Source organism: Arachis hypogaea, chromosome 20 (assembly GCF_003086295.3).
Source record: "Arachis hypogaea cultivar Tifrunner chromosome 20, arahy.Tifrunner.gnm2.J5K5, whole genome shotgun sequence".
In the NCBI taxonomy this organism is placed as follows: domain Eukaryota; kingdom Viridiplantae; phylum Streptophyta; class Magnoliopsida; order Fabales; family Fabaceae; genus Arachis; species Arachis hypogaea.
Genome location: NC_092055.1, coordinates 16,523,623 through 16,539,512, shown reverse-complemented (window position 1 = coordinate 16,539,512; position 15,890 = coordinate 16,523,623). Strand labels below are relative to the sequence as shown.

The window sequence follows — 15,890 nt, the reverse complement described above, 5'->3', positions numbered from 1 at the left end:
TATGTAATGCTTGCAAGTGCTATTCCTTATAAGAAAGCTTTTGAAATGTATAAAGTAAAAGATGCTGGATTTAGGGAGTATTGTCTTCATCAGATGAGTGGAGAAGAACTGAAAAGATATGTGATTTCTTGTTACCATTTTACGAAACTACCAAGTTGATGTCTGGAACTTCTTACCCAACATCCAACTTGTATTTTTTACAAGTTTGGCAAATCCAGCTTATTTTAATGAATAGTTTGAAGAATGATGAAGTTCTTATAAGGAACATGGGAGAAAAAATGACGATTAAGTTCAAGAAATATTGGGAGGAATACAGTGTTGTTCTTGCATTTGGGGCAGTTCTTGATCCTAGATTTAAACTCAACACTTTGGTTCATTGCTATAATGAGATTGATCCTATTAGTGCTATAGACAAAGTGGAGCATGTGAAGAGTAAGTTATACAAGCTCTTTGAGGTTTATAACCACAATTCCTCTACAACTGTAGAGAGTTCTTCCCAACTTTCAAGTAATTTTTCTCAAGCAACATCTTCTGCAATTGGAACTCAACTTATTAAAATTGTTGGTGTAAGTATTTTTATCTACTTGGTTATATGTATTTTTTATTTTTCATGCTTTTTGATTCATATATTGTTTGCAATGCAAAGGATTTGATGTCCCGTAATCAAGAAGCTGAAGTGAAAAGTGGAAAGAACCAACTTGATATTTATTTGAGTGAGGCAATATTATTTTGCAATGATGCAATCATTGATGTTTTGCAATGGTGGAAAGACAACCATCATCGTTTTCCAACACTATCACTAATGGCACGAGATTTGTTGAGCATTCCTATTACTACCGTGGCTTCAGAATCTGCATTTAGCATGGGTTCTCATGTTTTGAATAAGTATAGAAGTCGTTTGTTGCCAGATAATGTTGAAGCGATGATTTGCACCAGAAATTGGATACGTGGATATGATGATTTTGGTATAATTATATTTATGAGATACAACATACTTGAGTGATTTTGAACATTATTATGTACTATTTTTCTAATATATTTATTTACTTTTTTCTAGAGGAAGATAAAGATGAGGAAGATATTGCAAAAGGAGAAGGCTATTCTTCAGGAGTTGGTTCCAATGATGTTATTGACTTACATGAAGATGAAGATGAAAATTAAGTGTTTCGAATTATGTTTAATTTGCTTTGAAGACTATTTATAATTATGTTTTTGGATTTTGGATTATATTTATTTTGTCTATGGGACTATTTATAACTATGTTTTTGTATTTTGGATTATATTTATTTATTTTGGAGACTATTTATATTTAATATTTGTATTTATATTGATTTAAATATAAGATATGTCCTTATAAATATTTAAAAAAAAAAAGAAATTTAGGCGGGCTTAGCCCGCCAGCCCGCCATTAGGTGGGGCGGGCTAGGATTTTGGGACTGCTTGAATAGGCGGGGAGGGGCGGGCCAGCCCGGGCAGGACGGGCCGGACTTCCCCGCCTGCCACCCCTACCCACAGCCACCGCATCTCCTCTGCTCTGTTCGAGCGCTCTCTCTCTCTCTCTCTGTTTTTGCCGTGTTGTGCTGTCTCCTTTGTCATCGCCGTCATTCTCCTTCCTCTTCGCCGCCGGTAAGTACTGTGATAAATTGATAATAGCTAATTAGTTATGCTGTGTAGTTTTGTTAATAATTTTTGCTGTGTCCCCTTTCTCCTCTGTGGCCCTGTGTCCCTTTACTCCAACTAATAATTGTGTTGCTGGTTTTACTGTGGAGTTTTGTTACTTATAATTGAGCTCCCTCTGAATTATTTTTTTATTTGCTATTTTAGTACTTCATATGTTAGATTCATCGGCTTCTGTCATCTTCGTCGTCTGGCCTTCTATGCTCTCCTGCGGTTTTTGAGTTATTGGATTTTGTTTTTTTCAATTAATTTTTTATTCAGTGAGAAATTTAGGGCAGATTTGAGTTCATAACTTCAGATGCAGAGTTCTTATTTTGAGTTCTTCTGCTTTTCAATTTTTTTTATTTTGTTAATGATATGGATTAATCATTTTGTAATTCTGAATTTTACCGAATATAAGTTTGATAAAAGTTCAATTTTGGGACTCTGGTTTTTGAATTTTGCTATATAAGTTCAATTGTGCTCTATTGAATTCTGCTATATTGAATTTTGGTGAATTAACTGTATGAAATGCTGAATTTAATTATATTGAATGTTGTATGAATTGTATGAATTGATATAATCGTCTGGATTCTGAATTGTTGTCATTCTGAATTTTGCTATAGTTTAATCACTTCATTGTTGTATCATCTGAATTTATCAAGTTTGAATTTTATCTAATTTTGGTGTATTTTATGTGCTTGATTTTTGTTATATTGTGTTGGTGGTGAAAGTATCTGAAAGTGATGCTTCTGAACCCCAGGAGGATGTCCCTCATGCATCTCTACTTGAAGATTATAGAGAGAATGGTAAATGTGAAGACGGGAATGGAATGGCTCTTGATGAACCGTGCAACACAGCAGAGGAGCATGTCAAGAGCAATGAAGAATGCAATAGGGCAGGGGAGTCAATGAGTAATGCAGATGAAAAAGTTCAAAGGGAACTGAAGCCACCAAGAGCTCTAGAGGTTGTAGATTGTTTTTTAAGTTTGTGTTCCATTTACATAATTCATTTTGGTATAGGCATCATCATTGTACATTTAATAGCTATGGGATAATTTCCTCTTCAATGCATTATGGAACTCGTATTGTGTTTAATGTGTTTATATATTAAATTTTTAATAATTTTATTTAATATTTAATTAAACCGGTTGAACTCCGGTTGAACTCTGGTTGAACCAGTAAACTAGTGAATCAGTCACTTCACTGGTTTATTAACCGGTCCGGTTCTCACAACCTTGGTCAACTATATCATGCTCAATTAGGTCTAAAGGAGGTATAGTTTTAAATATTGCTTCAAGTGGGATTGCTGCACTTCTGTTGCCTAACGGAAGAACTGCACATTCAAGGTTTAAAATTTCTTTGACCATAATTGAAGATTCTTTGTGTAGCATTAAACAGGGAAGTCCTCTTGCAAGGTTAATATCCAAGGCCAAATTAATCATATGGGATGAAGCTCCAATGATAAGTAAGTATTGTTACGAAACTTTAGACAAATGCCTCAGAGACATCTTAAGGTGCTCAGATCCGTATAATGCTCATTTGCCATTTGGAGGTAAAGTTGTTGTTCTCGGAGGAGATTTTAGACAAATTTTATCTATGATTCCTAGAGGCTCAAGGCAAGATATAATCCAGTCTTCTATTAATTCTTCATATTTGTGGCATAACTGTATGGTTTTGAAGCTTACAAAAAAATATGAGATTGTCACTAGGTGAAAACAACAACATACAAGAACTCAGAAATTTTGCAGAATGGCTACTCAAAATTGGTGATGGTTTGGCTGGTGATACAACAGATGGTGAATCGATCGTTCATATACCATTTGACATTTTGGTTAAGAACTCTGAGACAACTTTGGATGACCTCATTGATTTTGTGTATCCAGATATATTATCCAATTTATCCGTTGAAAATTATTTCAAGGATAAAGCAATTCTTGCACCAACTCTAGATTGTGTCACTGATGTTAACTACAAGATGACTGCAGGATTACCTGGACAAGAAAGAGTCTACTTAAGTTCAGACTCTGTGTGTGCTGAGGAGGGAAATATGGAATTTGAGTTAGATGCTTTCTCGCCGGAGATTCTAAATGGAATAAATTGTTCAGGTCTACTACCACACAAGTTGGTTGTGAAGGTTGGCGCTCCTGTTATGTTGCTGTGGAATATAGACCAAACTAATAGTTTGTGCAATGGAACGAGAATGCAAGATAGAAGAATGGGAAATCATGTGATAGAATGCAAGACTTTAATCGGTAACAAAGCTGGAAGTATTGTTCTTATCCCAAGACTGAATCTAATTCCAAATAAGGAAACATTACCGGTCAGGTTTTAAAGAAGACAATTTCCAATTATCATGTCATTTGCAATGACAATAAATAAGTCCCAAGGACAAACTCTATCGAAAGTTGGAATTTACCTTCCAAGGCCAGTTTTCACCCATGGTCAATTGTATGTTGCGTTATCAAGGGTAACGAGTAAAGATGGTCTGCGAGTGCTGTTGCAAGATCATGGGCACTTGGAAGATAACTGCACGATAAATGTGGTATATAGAGAAGTTTTTGAGGGTCTATAATGAAAAGGTAATAACAAAATGTCTTACTTAAATTTATTTATTTATTAAAATTTATTACTATCAATTAAAAAAATTTAGCAATTCTAGGAGCTAATGGATAATGCATTCTTATTGTACATCAATAGCTTGAGAATATTAAAATTATCATAAAAATTTGTATTATTTTATTCTCCTGATAAACAATTTTATAATTACGTTAATCATATAATTTTATATACTAACATTGATATAGCGTTGTTTCAGGTATATATTTTGCAGGTATCAAAGGATAACGTTGAATTGTTATTCAGTAGGTTTAAATTATTTATTGTTTATTGCCGAACTTTTTTCATTAGGATTCTCTATTAGTTTATTCTTCATTTTGAGCTGATTTTGATATGTTCTTACTTCACAGTAAACCAACATATAAAATTTTGTTGGTGGATTTAAGTATTACTAGATTATTTATGGTCACATTGAGTATATATGTCTGATTTATTGAAAAAAGTATATTAAATAACTATTTTATAGTTAATACAATTAACACTATATTAAGAAAAAGTTAATTTTTTATTAATTAAATTATTATAATTGAAATTAATGTTAACATAATAGCTTAAAATTATAATTTCAATTTGATCACATATATGGCACAGATTATTATACTTATTTTATAAAAAAATCTGCTTATTTAATGTGAATAAATTTAGTCTCTGTTTTTAAAAACAAAAGTAGAGAGAAAACATAAACTTGACTCTGCTTAAAATTTTTTTTTGTAAAATGTGTGAACTAAAAAAAGGAGATTTGATTTTTAAAATTCTTTCTATAGAAGAACAAGTCATTAAAATTGTTTTAATTACTACTAGAGAGGAGTTTTTTTTTTTTAATTTTAGGTGCATTTTTGTTCTATTTTTATAGAAAAATGTTATTTTATATTTTTACCAAATTATTTATCATTCTGTGTTTAGTATATATTTAGACTAAGGTTGAGAAGTTTTAAGATAATAAAATATTTATTATTAATGACTATCTTATTATTATTATTATTATTATTATTTTGTGAAAAAACGAAAATATCAAACATAAACCTATATAATTTTAGTTGAATTGTTTATCATCATAAATTTATAAAAATTTTAGATTAATAAATTATAAATAAAATGATATAAACGTTAAAACTGGTTAATCTAGTATATGGGAGAGAGGACAGAGTTGTGTGAAAATTTGATAAACAGGGTGTATTTTCTACTAACTCCTTTGTGCAGGTTATGCAGGTGGAAATGTTTCCAGAGAATATAGTGAGCTACAGCTTTACTAGGACAGTTTGGAAAGGTTTAGTCCCACCTAGAGTCGAATTGTTCATATGATTTGTCTTGACTGGAAGGGTTAATACGAAGGATAGGCTGAGTCGGTTGGAAGTGGTTAACCAGGAGGATGTTATCTGTGTGTTGTGTAATGAAAGTGTTGAATCTGGATACCACTTGTTTCTTAGTTGTGGATTTTCTTGACAGGTGTGGTGTGCATGGCTGTTTTTTGTTGGAAGGCCATGGTCGTGCCCGGAACGCTGAAGGAGCATTTTCAAAGTTGGACTGAGTTATCAACTAGTAAACAGGAGCGCAAGCGGTGGATGGTATGTTTCTGTACCATTATCTGGAATATTTGGCTGGAAAGGAATAGGCGAATTTTTCAGAATAAAGGGAAAGGGGTTGAAGATATCATCTACCAGTCCTCCATGAACTATAAGGAGTGGATAGGTGTGGATCCCTTCTGTTGTTGATGACAATGCCGAAGATGACAGCGGGCATCATTTAGTATTCTTATAATGTACTCTTTTATAATTGTAGTTTTGTTTGTTATTTCTATGCTCCACTTGTTGTGTTGAGCTCTTCCTTTCAAAAAAAAAAAAGTTGTGTGAAATAATACAATATAAAATAAAATTCACAAAAACAAAGAACAACATGAATGATTTTGCCTCTAAATATCAACAATATCAGGATGCAATTGTCCATGAAAGAGAGTATGAAGATGAAGAAGAGGATCTTGATAATCAAATGTGATATGAAGTGTTTATATGAAGTACTAAGCTGATATCTCTCTACTTATTGCATTATGCTATATGGTACATAAGTGTGTTCTCCTACATTGAAGACTGTAATTAGTAATATCTTTTGAGGAAAGCTGATGATAAAAATATTTATTAACCTTATTTTCTTGCTTTGGTCTTGGGATATAGAGGTTAAGTGGTAGTGGGAGTTTGGATACATGTTTTGTAGTAGTGATGCATCACTTATCTTTCTATTCTATATTAAAGTTTGTTTCTTCTTTATATCTGGCAAATTAGATTGTGTTTCTGTAATATTTTGTTATTCATATACATGATCTTTTCTCTAAAAAAAATATGATAATTTTATCAGAAGAAAAATTTATCTTTTTTAAGGAGAATTTTCTGATACCATGTTAAACAAATATAAGAGAGAACACTAAAGAAATAGTTTGTAGGTATAAAATAATATAATATAAAAAATATTTATAAATGTTAAGAGAATCGAAATAATAAAAATATAATATCTTATAATAAATATTCAGATATGTTAAATAATGTTAATCGACCTTAATTATACTCTAACATGCAACGCTAGTATAATATATATAAATCTTATGATTTTTTGATCGGCTAGTATATTAAAACATAATCACATGGATAAATACCGGTCGTAAGCCCATTGGGCTTTTACGTCTCTCTATTCATGGGGCTCACACGTCCCTCATTTGCTGTATCCATTCCACACCAAAAACATAAGTAAAAAAATGAAAAACATACAACGTAGAGAAATAATTGAAAATTTAGAAATGGGAAGCATACATATAACATCTGCAGCAGCAACGAGTCAAGAGAGGGTTAGGGCTTTTTTTCCTCCAAAAACGGAGAGAGAAACACAAGAACCACCAAAAGCAACTTCACACACACACACACAGAGTAACCTTCTGCACTGTTTGCGTCTCTTCACTCTCTCCGCCAAATCTCGAAGATTCAAAGAAGATCGTGAGAGAGAGAGATAGTTGAGAAATGGCGCTGGCTTTCGACGAGTTCGGGAGGCCGTTCATTATACTGAAGGAGCAAGAACAGAAGAGCAGACTGAGAGGACTCGATGCACAGAAGGCCAACATCTCCGCCGGCAAAGCCGTCGCCCGCATCCTTCGCACCTCCCTTGGCCCTAAAGGCATGGACAAGATGCTCCAGAGCCCCGACGGCGACGTCATCATCAGTCAGTTCTAACAACCATAACCACCTTTTTTCTTTTCTGTTTATTTCTTTCAGATTTTTTACCTTTTTTTTTTCAAAAATAATTAATCGTGCCGCCTTTTCTTTTTCCTGCTCTGATTTGTTTTTTTTTCGAGTTTCTGTTTTAGACACTTTTGCTTTCCATTTTTGCTCTCTGTTTTTTTTTTCTTGTTTTGATAGTGATCCATGAGCTCTAGGAACTAGGAAGCGAAAATTTAACCATTTTGTACTTTAGGTTAGGCATGAAGTGTTAAATATATGGAAAGTTATTTTTGGTTTTACTTTGAACTGTGCAGTGTTTTTGATTGAGCGAAATGCAATTAATTCTTGTAGATTTGGGTGCAGTTTGTGTTGGATGACTTTAAATTTTGAAGTAAAAGGCATGTTGTGTGTACTGTGTAGTAACTTCCCGGAGCCGGTGAAGTTTTGAGTAGAAAATTTTGGATTTTGTAAATGTGGTTGCTTTTTAAGGTTTTACGAACTAAGTGTAGGTGTGATTGAAGTGCCTTGAGACCTGAAATCGACACTTGTTTTGTTAATTTGAAACTCAGATTGGGAAATAGACACTTTTTTGCAATTTTATCTTTAGAAGCTTTGTGATGTTTTGTTGAGATATGGTTATTGGTAGAATTTTTATTTGTTGCTTCCACTAACTAGTGACATTTCTTGTTTGCAGCGAATGATGGAGCAACAATCTTGGAGCAGATGGACGTTGACAACCAGATTGCTAAACTGATGGTTGAGCTGTCCCGGAGTCAGGATTATGAAATTGGGGATGGAACTACTGGAGTTGTTGTTATGGCTGGAGCTCTTCTGGAGCAAGCTGAGCGGCTCTTGGAACGTGGAATTCATCCAATTAGGGTTGCCGAGGGCTATGAAATGGCATCCAGGATTGCTGTTGATCACCTGGAGAATATTGCTAAAAAGTTTGAATTTGGGCCTACGGATTTGGAGCCTTTGATTCAAACTTGTATGACTACTTTGTCCTCTAAAATGTGAGTGTAATATAATCCAGGTTCTAATAATTTGTCTTGTTATGATGGATGTCACACCTTGGGATTTTGAATTGTGTTCAATTCAGAATTTCAAAATTTAAGATAATTCTTGGCATTATAATGTCCTTTTTTGTTTAATTTTCCAGTGTGAATCGGTGCAAGCGCAGCTTGGCTGAGATTGCTGTCAAAGCAGTTCTTGCTGTTGCTGATCTAGAAAGGAAAGATGTTAACTTAGATCTAATTAAAGTAGAAGGGAAAGTTGGTGGTAAATTGGAGGATACTGAGTTAATATATGGAATTGTTGTTGACAAGGATATGAGCCATCCACAAATGCCAAAGCGAATTGAAGATGCTAAAATTGCAATCTTGACTTGCCCCTTTGAGCCTCCAAAGCCAAAGACTAAGCATAAGGTGGACATTGATACCGTTGAGAAGTTCCAGACATTAAGGAAACAAGAGCAACAGTATTTTGATGACATGGTTCAAAAATGCAAGGTATGATTTTATTTGAGCATAATCAAATTTCTATTACTAATGTCCAGCCTACCGTTGGTCTTTTCCTATAAGGGAACTAGAATGCTTGGCCATCTTATATTTTGGCAGATGATATTATTGGGATTTAAATTTTAAAATGGGCTAGTTATATAACCCTTGTGTTCTTGCCAAAGTGAATTTTGGATTTAATTGAAAGGAAATTTTTATTTTGATTTGCAGGATGTTGGTGCAACCCTGGTTATCTGCCAGTGGGGCTTTGACGATGAAGCAAATCATCTCTTAATGCACAGGAACTTGCCTGCTGTCAGATGGGTTGGTGGTGTAGAGTTGGAATTGATCGCAATTGCAACAGGTATGTCTTTAGTAATACATTCTCTTTTTTTGTCTAAAAAATCTCTTCCTTTCCTATGAAGAGTAAAATGATAGGCTTCAAATTGATCAACTCTAATAACCAGGCTTTAGTAATATATATGAATATATGAATTACAACTTCTCGCTTTTGTCACTACTCTCCAACATGCTTTTTATTCTTATTAACAGTGTAAATATCTACTTGTAAATACAGGTGGAAGAATTGTGCCTAGGTTCCAAGAGTTGAGTCCTGAAAAGCTGGGAAAGGTATGATGCTACTCTTTTTAGTGGTTTTCAAAACCTTCTTATTTTTATTATTACAATTGAGTTTGATTTAGGACACTTGGCTACTCTTTATTATTGCAATCGTGTTTGATTTAAGGCATTTGGATGTGGTTCCATGCTTGTTGTATTCGTTGATAGGGTGGCATTCCATATGCTATGGACTCATGTGCTCTCTTTATTGTACATTTGGAATTAGTGACGTAATTATATTTTTTATTAAGGCTGGTTTGGTTCGAGAAAAATCCTTTGGTACAACAAAAGACCGGATGCTGTACATTGAGCATTGTGCAAACTCGAGGGCTGTGACAATATTCACTCGTGGAGGTGAGATCATGTACTCTTTGACCCTCTTTTGATTGGTTTGCATCGCATTTTCTCGAATTAGTTATCTTTTTATGAAGATTATCTCCTAAGCTGGTCTTGATTGAATCTGGATCTGAATAATAAACTATTTTAATTATTGCCTGTATCAATGATTTTACATGTGTTAACCCGTGGATATAGTATAGGGCTTAATTAAATGGTGTTGTCTCTTTTGTTAGGTAACAAAATGATCATAGAGGAGACAAAGCGCAGTCTTCATGATGCCTTGTGTGTGGCTAGGAATCTCATCCGCAACAATTCTATAGTATATGGTGGTGGTTCTGCTGAAATTTCCTGCTCTATTGCTGTGGAAGCTGCTGCTGATAGATACCCTGGAGTAGAGCAGGTATGAATATTATTCGAATCATGTAGGTATTGTATTTTTTTATGCATGGCCAATGTACAGATATTCTCAGTGTATGGTAATGATGCCAGAGCACTTTAGAAACTGTATTAAACAGTCACTTTCAGTACTTATAGTGGATCAAATGTAATAATTTTATTGATGGCTGGTTTTTCTTTACCATGCAGTATGCTATCAGAGCATTTGGAGATGCGTTGGAGGCCATTCCGATGGCCCTTGCTGAAAATAGCGGCCTTCAACCTATTGAAACGTTATCTGCTGTGAAGTCCCAGCAAATAAAGGTAGATTGAACTAAACTGGCTGCTGTTTTATATCTGTACTTAATTTCAAAAAATTATACTCCCAAATATAATGGCAATAACCTTAAATTTGCTTTCAGGACAATAATCCTAACTTTGGCATCGACTGCAATGATGTTGGCACCAATGACATGCGTGAGCAAAACGTATTTGAAACTTTGATTGGAAAGCAGCAACAGATCTTGCTTGCTACTCAAGTTGTCAAGATGATTTTGAAAATTGATGATGTTATTTCCCCATCAGAGTTCTGAAACTAAAGTTTTCAACTGATGTTTTCCACATCAAGATCATGGATTGCTGATAGTTTTGTTTTTTATTTGGTATTAGTCAGAGTTGGTATGTTCACAGTTTACCGTTAAGAATTTAAGAATTTGACATGATTTTATATTCTGAGTTGAGTGACTTATTTTGTTTGATGCATTTATGTCATATTAACTAGCGGTTCAACAGGATTACCGAGTCTGTTCAGTTCAGCTGCTTTTCATGTTTTTACAAAATTAATTTCAAATTTTTATTTTTATAATTGTTAATTTAATATAAATAATTTAAAAAAATTAAAAATAATTATTTAAAATACAAATTTCATTAGATGTTTAATATGTAGAAGGTATAAAATAAAAGTTGATAGCTCCACAATAAATCCAATTATGGATAAGGCTGTAATTGAGAAAATTGGACCAAGTGAATTAGGCACACAGCAGAGTTTAAACCAATGAGAACCAGAGAAGTAAGATTTTGTTAGCAAGTGAGAAATAGGGTGCAAAACAGAGGATTATTTCTCAAGGTCGAGCTAGGATTATTTCTCAAGGTCCGAGTTGGAGAATTAGTTAGAGGGGTTTTATAGAAAAGAAGAATTAATGTTGTTAGAGAGGAATGTATTGTGATATGGACTCTCGAGGTATTTTAGGAGTTCATCCTTGACTCTGAAAAGGAAATTATTTTTGACACTTTCTCTTTCATCTATTTCCATTTTCATTCAGTACTAATAATAATCTATACATTTTTCTTCTACAGTTTAATCGTTACATTTTCATATTATTCTGCATTTTCTTTTATCATTTGGTGCTCTTGTTGAGAGGAAGTATGGCTTCCATGAACTTTGGTCGTCGCTTTGCAACGGAATCACGTGGAGGTTGCAAGTCACGGACTGACGGCATTGCGTATGGAAGGACTGGAGGACTCAGTGAGAGAAATCCGAAGCATGCTGTCTGAAGCACTAAAATTGAAGCAAGTAACACCGATCGGTGATGGCTCTTCACATCCTCGACATCAGCAACAATTCTACCAATCTAGAGGTAAAAAAGTTGATTTTACCCGTTTTTGATGGTGATAGTAATATGGATGAATGGGTTTCTAAAGTGAAAGAGTATTTTGAATGGTTTGTGGTACCTGAGGAGATGAGACTAAGAATGATTTCCTTCCATTTGTCTGGAACTGCTTATGCCTGGTATCGTTGGGGGTCTATAATAACATTGCATATACTTGAGAGTCTTTTTTGGATACCTTACTTATCAGGTTTGGATAGAACTAGTACTATGACCCTAAGGCCGCCCTCAAAGAGTTGAAGCAAACTAGTATCGTAGCAGAATATCAAGAACAGTTTGAAGATCTTACCAATCATGTTACTGGACTTTGTGAGGACTGGGTGGTGTCATTATTCATGGCTGGCCTTCAAGAGTACCTGAAATGCGAATTATTGTTAGGTAAACCGACATCGTATATTCATGCCGTTTTATTAGCAAAGATATATGAGCAGAAGTATGCAACCAATTCAAATATGAAATCTATCAATCACATTGCACCAAACCTCACCAAACCTATCCAAACTAGCCCCAATAATCCCTCCCTAATTGATACTCGACAAACAAACCATCCAACCTTAGTCCCATTTCTTTCTCCCACACACAGCCAAACACTAATACTAGAAACTCCACATCAAACCCCCTTTTTAAGAAATTGTTGGTAGCTGAAATTAAGATGAAGAGAGACAAGGGGGTCTGTTACTATTACGAGAAAAGTGGTCACCATGACATAAATGTAAAACTTCTTGTTACTTGTTGATTGGAGAGGAAGAAATGCACGAGATCCTGAAGGAACCCGAGCCTGAATTGATTCAACCTCTGGGTGCTTAGGCGCCGATTGTAGTGGATGTTGTACAACTAGAAATTAGTTTGAATGCCATGGTAGGTCAATACCAGCCCACCACCTTTCGCGTGAAGGGCACGTATAATGGGCAGCCGGTTATGGTGTTGATTGACAGGGAAGTTTCCATAATTTTGTGAAGGCAAGTGTGGCGGAGAAACTCCACTTTCCGATTCAGCAGACCACACACTTCAGGTACTCCTAGGCAATGGAGATGTGATTGGTTGCAAGGCGTACTGCGAGAATATTCCCTTGGTAACACAGGGGTACCAATTCTCCATTAACATTTTTGTGTTGGATCTTCAAGGGGCTGATGTAGTTCTCGGAGTTCAGTGGCTGATGTGCCTCGGCTATGTTACCACATGGGCAGCCGGTTATGGTGTTGATTGACGGGGAAGTTTCCATAATTTTGTGAAGGCAAGTGTGGCGGAGAGACTCCACTTTCCGATTCAGCAGACCACGCACTTTCAGGTACTCCTAGGCAATGGAGATGTGATTGGTTGCAAGGCGTACTGCGAGAATATTCCCTTGGTAACATAGGGGTACCAATTCTCCATTAACACTTTTATGTTGGATCTTCAAGGGGCTGATGTAGTTCTCGGAGTTCAGTGGCTGATGTGCCTCGGCTATGTTACCACACATTATGGATTCCTTACTATGAATTTGTGGTGAATGATGTTGCGGTAAAGCTACAGGGTGAACGGTTGCTTCAAGCTGACGTTATGAGTAACAAAATATTTCAAAAGATGCTCTCATCGGAGGTTGTCACCACTCTCTACCATCTTAAGGTGCTAACAGAGGACGAGAAGGGAGACACTTTGGTGCAGCCAGAATTATGAGTTTTAGAAGAATTTGGAGATGTTTTCAACGAACCAACTCAGCTGCCACCCAACCGAGACATAGACCATGCTATCACCATACTACCAGGTTCACAACTAGTGTGTGTTCGACCATATCGGTACCCTCATTTTCAGAAGGAGGAAATTGAACGTTTGGTAGCAGAGATGCTCGAGACAGGAGTAATCCAGGAGAGTCAAAGTGCATTTTCAGCCCTGTTTTACTAGTCAAGAAGAAGGACGGGAGCTGGAGATTCTGTGTCGATTATAGAGAATTAAACGCTATTACTATTTGGGATAAGTTTTTCATTCCGACCATTGATGAGATACTTGATGAACTCTTTGGTGCGGAATACTTCTCTAAGATTGATTTGAAATCGGGTTACACCAAACTCGAATGAATGAGGATTCGGTTCACATGACGGCTTTTTGCACCCACCAAGGGCATTATGAGTTTGTAGTCATGCCTTTCGGTCTCACTAATGCCCCTTCAACTTTTCATGCTACTATAAATAAGGTTTTTCAGCCTTATTTGAGAAGGTTTGTTGCTGTTTTCTTCGATGATATTCTTCTCTATAGCAAGATTTGGGAGGATCACTTGCACCACCTCAGGCTTACCCTCACTGTCCTATCCTAGCACCAGCTGTTCGCTAAGAGATCAAAGTGCCTCTTTGGTCAAAGGCCAGTGGAGTATTTGGGCCAATATTGTTGGGGCAGATGGAGTGAAAGTTGACCCGTCTAAAATAGAAGCAATTCAAGTATGGCCAAAGCCAAGTTCTCTCAAACAACTTAGGGGCTTTCTTGGGTTAACAGGGTATTATCGCAAGTTTGTCGCTAAGTATGCCCAAATTGCTCATCCCTTGATTGAGTTACTCAAGAAAAATATTTTTCATTCGGGTGAAGAAGCAAATAGAGCCTTCGAGCAGTTGAAGGTTGCAATGATTCATACCCCAGTCTTAGCGTTACCAGATTTTTTTATGCCTTTTACGGTAGAGACAAATGCATCCCATAAGGGTATTGGTGCAGTATTAATGCATAACGGACATCCCCTAGCCTTTTTTAGTAAGAAACTGACACAGAAAATGAGTCTTGCTTTAGCTTATATCAGGGAGCTTTATGCAATTACACAATCTATGGCTAATTGGCACCACTATTTATTGGGAAAGAAGTTTATTATTAAAACTGACCACCAGGGGTTAAAGGAACTCATGTTGCAGGTGGTTTTAACACAAGAGCAACAATACTATTTGGCAAAGTTGTTGGGCTATGAGTTCGATATTGAATACAGAGCTGGCAGAATGAATCAGGTTGCCGATGCCCTCTCTCGTCACCCTAATTCAGACTCTGAATTTGTATTCCGCAGCCTCACTACGGTTCAAACAGATCTATGGGATTCTCTCAGGAGGGCTAATGCTCACTGCCCCATCATGGTACAATTACATCAGCAACTTAAAGAGGGCAAGCTTAGCGCGGATTATGGAGAACGGGATGGACTGCTCCTATATCGGGAAAAGCTTTGGGTTCCTGATTATAATGGGTTACAAGAATTACTCTTACATGAGCTTCACAAGTCAGTACGTGGGAGTCATGGCGGACTACTAAAAATGTATAAATCCATGGCAGAATTATTCTTTCGGCTTAGAATGTGGACTGCTGTCCATAAATTTGTTGAACAATGCTGGGATTATCAAGTTACCAAGTATGTTCTGCACGTCCTCAGGGACTATTGCAACCACTCCCAGTGCCAGAACAACCGTGGGTGGAGATCTCTCTCGATTTCATTGTGCAATTACCGAAATTTGCTGGGTATACTGCGATATTAGTGGTGGTGGACAGATTTACTAAAGTGGGATATTTTACTGCTCTTAAACCAGGATATACAGTGAAGGATGCAGCCAAGGCATTCATCAATTCTGTGGTCAAGTTACATAGATTTTCGATCACTGTGGTTTCGGATAGAGACCCTATTTTCCTAAGCAAGTTTTGGAAAACTTTGTTCTAATTTAGTGGTACCAAGCTCAGCTATAACACTGCCTATCATCCACAGAGTGACGGTCAAACCGAGGTAGTGAATCGAACATTGGAGCAATATCTTAAAGTCTTCACGCACTCTTACCCGAATCAGTGGTCCTTTTTTCTCGTGTGGGCTGAACTCTGTTACAATAGCTCTCACCACTCCTCTCTTAATATGTCACCACATGAGGCACTCTATGAATTTCCGATGAGAACCCTACCCGGATACCACCCGGGGCCACCACGGTCCTTACC

At 36.1% G+C, this 15,890-nt stretch overlaps 2 protein-coding genes across 2 annotated transcripts; both read left to right on the top strand.

Annotated features, from left to right (window-relative positions):
- The first annotated feature begins 278 nt into the window (after window positions 1–278).
- Window positions 279–1,161, top strand: LOC140182975 (zinc finger BED domain-containing protein RICESLEEPER 2-like). The gene is made up of 3 exons (XM_072230961.1): window positions 279–566; window positions 647–965; window positions 1,058–1,161. Exons 1-3 carry the CDS (start codon window positions 279–281, stop codon window positions 1,159–1,161), a joined length of 711 nt encoding a protein of 236 aa, XP_072087062.1.
- A 5,855-nt stretch (window positions 1,162–7,016) lies between these two features.
- On the top strand, window positions 7,017–11,099 carry LOC112782377 (T-complex protein 1 subunit epsilon). Its single transcript, XM_025824734.2, has 9 exons — window positions 7,017–7,475; window positions 8,169–8,487; window positions 8,634–8,982; window positions 9,202–9,334; window positions 9,548–9,600; window positions 9,840–9,942; window positions 10,161–10,327; window positions 10,513–10,626; window positions 10,725–11,099. The coding sequence occupies exons 1-9, from the start codon at window positions 7,277–7,279 to the stop codon at window positions 10,893–10,895; spliced, it is 1,608 nt and encodes a 535-aa protein (XP_025680519.1). The 5' UTR covers window positions 7,017–7,276; the 3' UTR covers window positions 10,896–11,099.
- The last annotated feature ends 4,791 nt before the right edge of the window (window positions 11,100–15,890 follow it).

Coding starts and splice junctions, on each gene's coding strand:
- LOC112782377 (XM_025824734.2), top strand. CDS start 7,277: ATGGCGCTGGCTTTCGACGAGTTCGGGAGGCCGTTCATTATACTGAAG. Junction 7,476..8,168: donor CGACGGCGACGTCATCATCA/GTCAGTTCTAAC, acceptor TCTTGTTTGCAG/CGAATGATGGAGCAACAATC. Junction 8,983..9,201: donor ACATGGTTCAAAAATGCAAG/GTATGATTTTAT, acceptor TTTGATTTGCAG/GATGTTGGTGCAACCCTGGT.
- LOC140182975 (XM_072230961.1), top strand. CDS start 279: ATGACGATTAAGTTCAAGAAATATTGGGAGGAATACAGTGTTGTTCTT. Junction 567..646: donor AACTTATTAAAATTGTTGGT/GTAAGTATTTTT, acceptor TGCAATGCAAAG/GATTTGATGTCCCGTAATCA. Junction 966..1,057: donor ACGTGGATATGATGATTTTG/GTATAATTATAT, acceptor ACTTTTTTCTAG/AGGAAGATAAAGATGAGGAA.